The sequence below is a fragment of the Penaeus monodon genome, chromosome 29 (genome assembly GCF_015228065.2).
Source record: "Penaeus monodon isolate SGIC_2016 chromosome 29, NSTDA_Pmon_1, whole genome shotgun sequence".
NCBI lineage: Eukaryota > Metazoa > Arthropoda > Malacostraca > Decapoda > Penaeidae > Penaeus > Penaeus monodon.
In genome coordinates, this window is record NC_051414.1 from 29,994,702 (window position 1) to 29,995,845 (window position 1,144).

General features: G+C 38.9%; 1 protein-coding gene across 1 annotated transcript in view; it reads left to right on the plus strand.

The window, feature by feature from the left end:
- The window catches only part of LOC119592135, an 11,208-nt gene that overhangs the window by 8,460 nt on the left and 1,604 nt on the right, over positions 1–1,144 (plus strand). Inside the window, exon 5 of the mRNA XM_037940953.1 lies at positions 52–211. Within this exon, the coding sequence (XP_037796881.1) occupies positions 52–211 (160 nt within the window). The remainder of the gene's footprint in view (positions 1–51; positions 212–1,144) is intronic.

A 1,144-nucleotide genomic window follows, 5' to 3' on the forward strand; every position in this document is an offset into this window, starting at 1 on the left:
AGCCAACCAACAAAGAATCACCCTTCTACAACCCACTCCCTTGCATCACAGGAAGTGTACAGAGGGTGGGTGGTGCGGCTGTATACCCGAGTGACCCCCGAGACGCGCGCCGGCCTGTGCTCGCTGGTGTGCGCCCAACACGACGTCGACCTGTGTGACGTCACTCGGCTGCCTTTGCCCATCCTGCCCATCGTCAGCGCGAGGGATGAAGGTAACGCCGGTTTTTTTTTTTTTTTTTATATGTATTAAGATTTCGTTTTTTGGGGTTTTTATGTTGGGTTTTTTAGTTGTTGTTTTTTCGCTTTGTTTGGTGTGGAGGTCTTTTCTTTGCTTCACTTGTATGAAGTTTAAATGATATCCTTGTTATTACGCGCCTTTGATAATAGGACCTTTTTAAAAATTGTATTGACTTTAGTCTTTTTGGGTATGTGTTTTGGCCATGATGTTTTTTAAAAATTCATGTTTCAGTATTTCGTGATAGGGAGACCTGTAGTTTATTATAAATTGGTTTACTGTTTATGATAAGGCTGATAGCATCTTCATCGTCGTTGGTCTCATATTTATCATTGTTTTCGTAAGATGTACAGTGTAAACCTAATAGGGTTTGTATTATTATTGATATTGGTAACCATTGTTAATACTCGTTTTATCATTAGTAGTAGTAGAGTTATTAATTTTTTTCATGTCCTGCTTCATTTTATCTTTTTTCTCCTTCATTAAAAAAAAATCAAACTGGTTTTTCTCTTTTCTGTAATTTCACCATCTTCCGCCCTTATTCCATCTCCTTTTCTTCCTACTAAAGATAACACGAAAATTAGGATAGTCATACAATCTTTACCATTAACTTACCTTTCCCTCTTCAAAATCTTCCCGTCTCAAAATCTTTCTACCCCCCTCTTTCATTCTTTCTTCGCGCATTCTCCCTCATTCTTTCCTTTCCTCCTCAAAATTAATGATATTAAAAAAGTTCACATAGAATTACACCAACGAAATGTATTACCACTACCAGCACACAGCTTTCCACTAGCGACTATAATCTCACTCTCAAACTGCATGTCATCATTTCGGGTCGTTATACTGACTGACTCGTTTATCATTGAGCAACTGTTTAGCCAGACGACCACAGGTGAAGGGGGGACTTTGC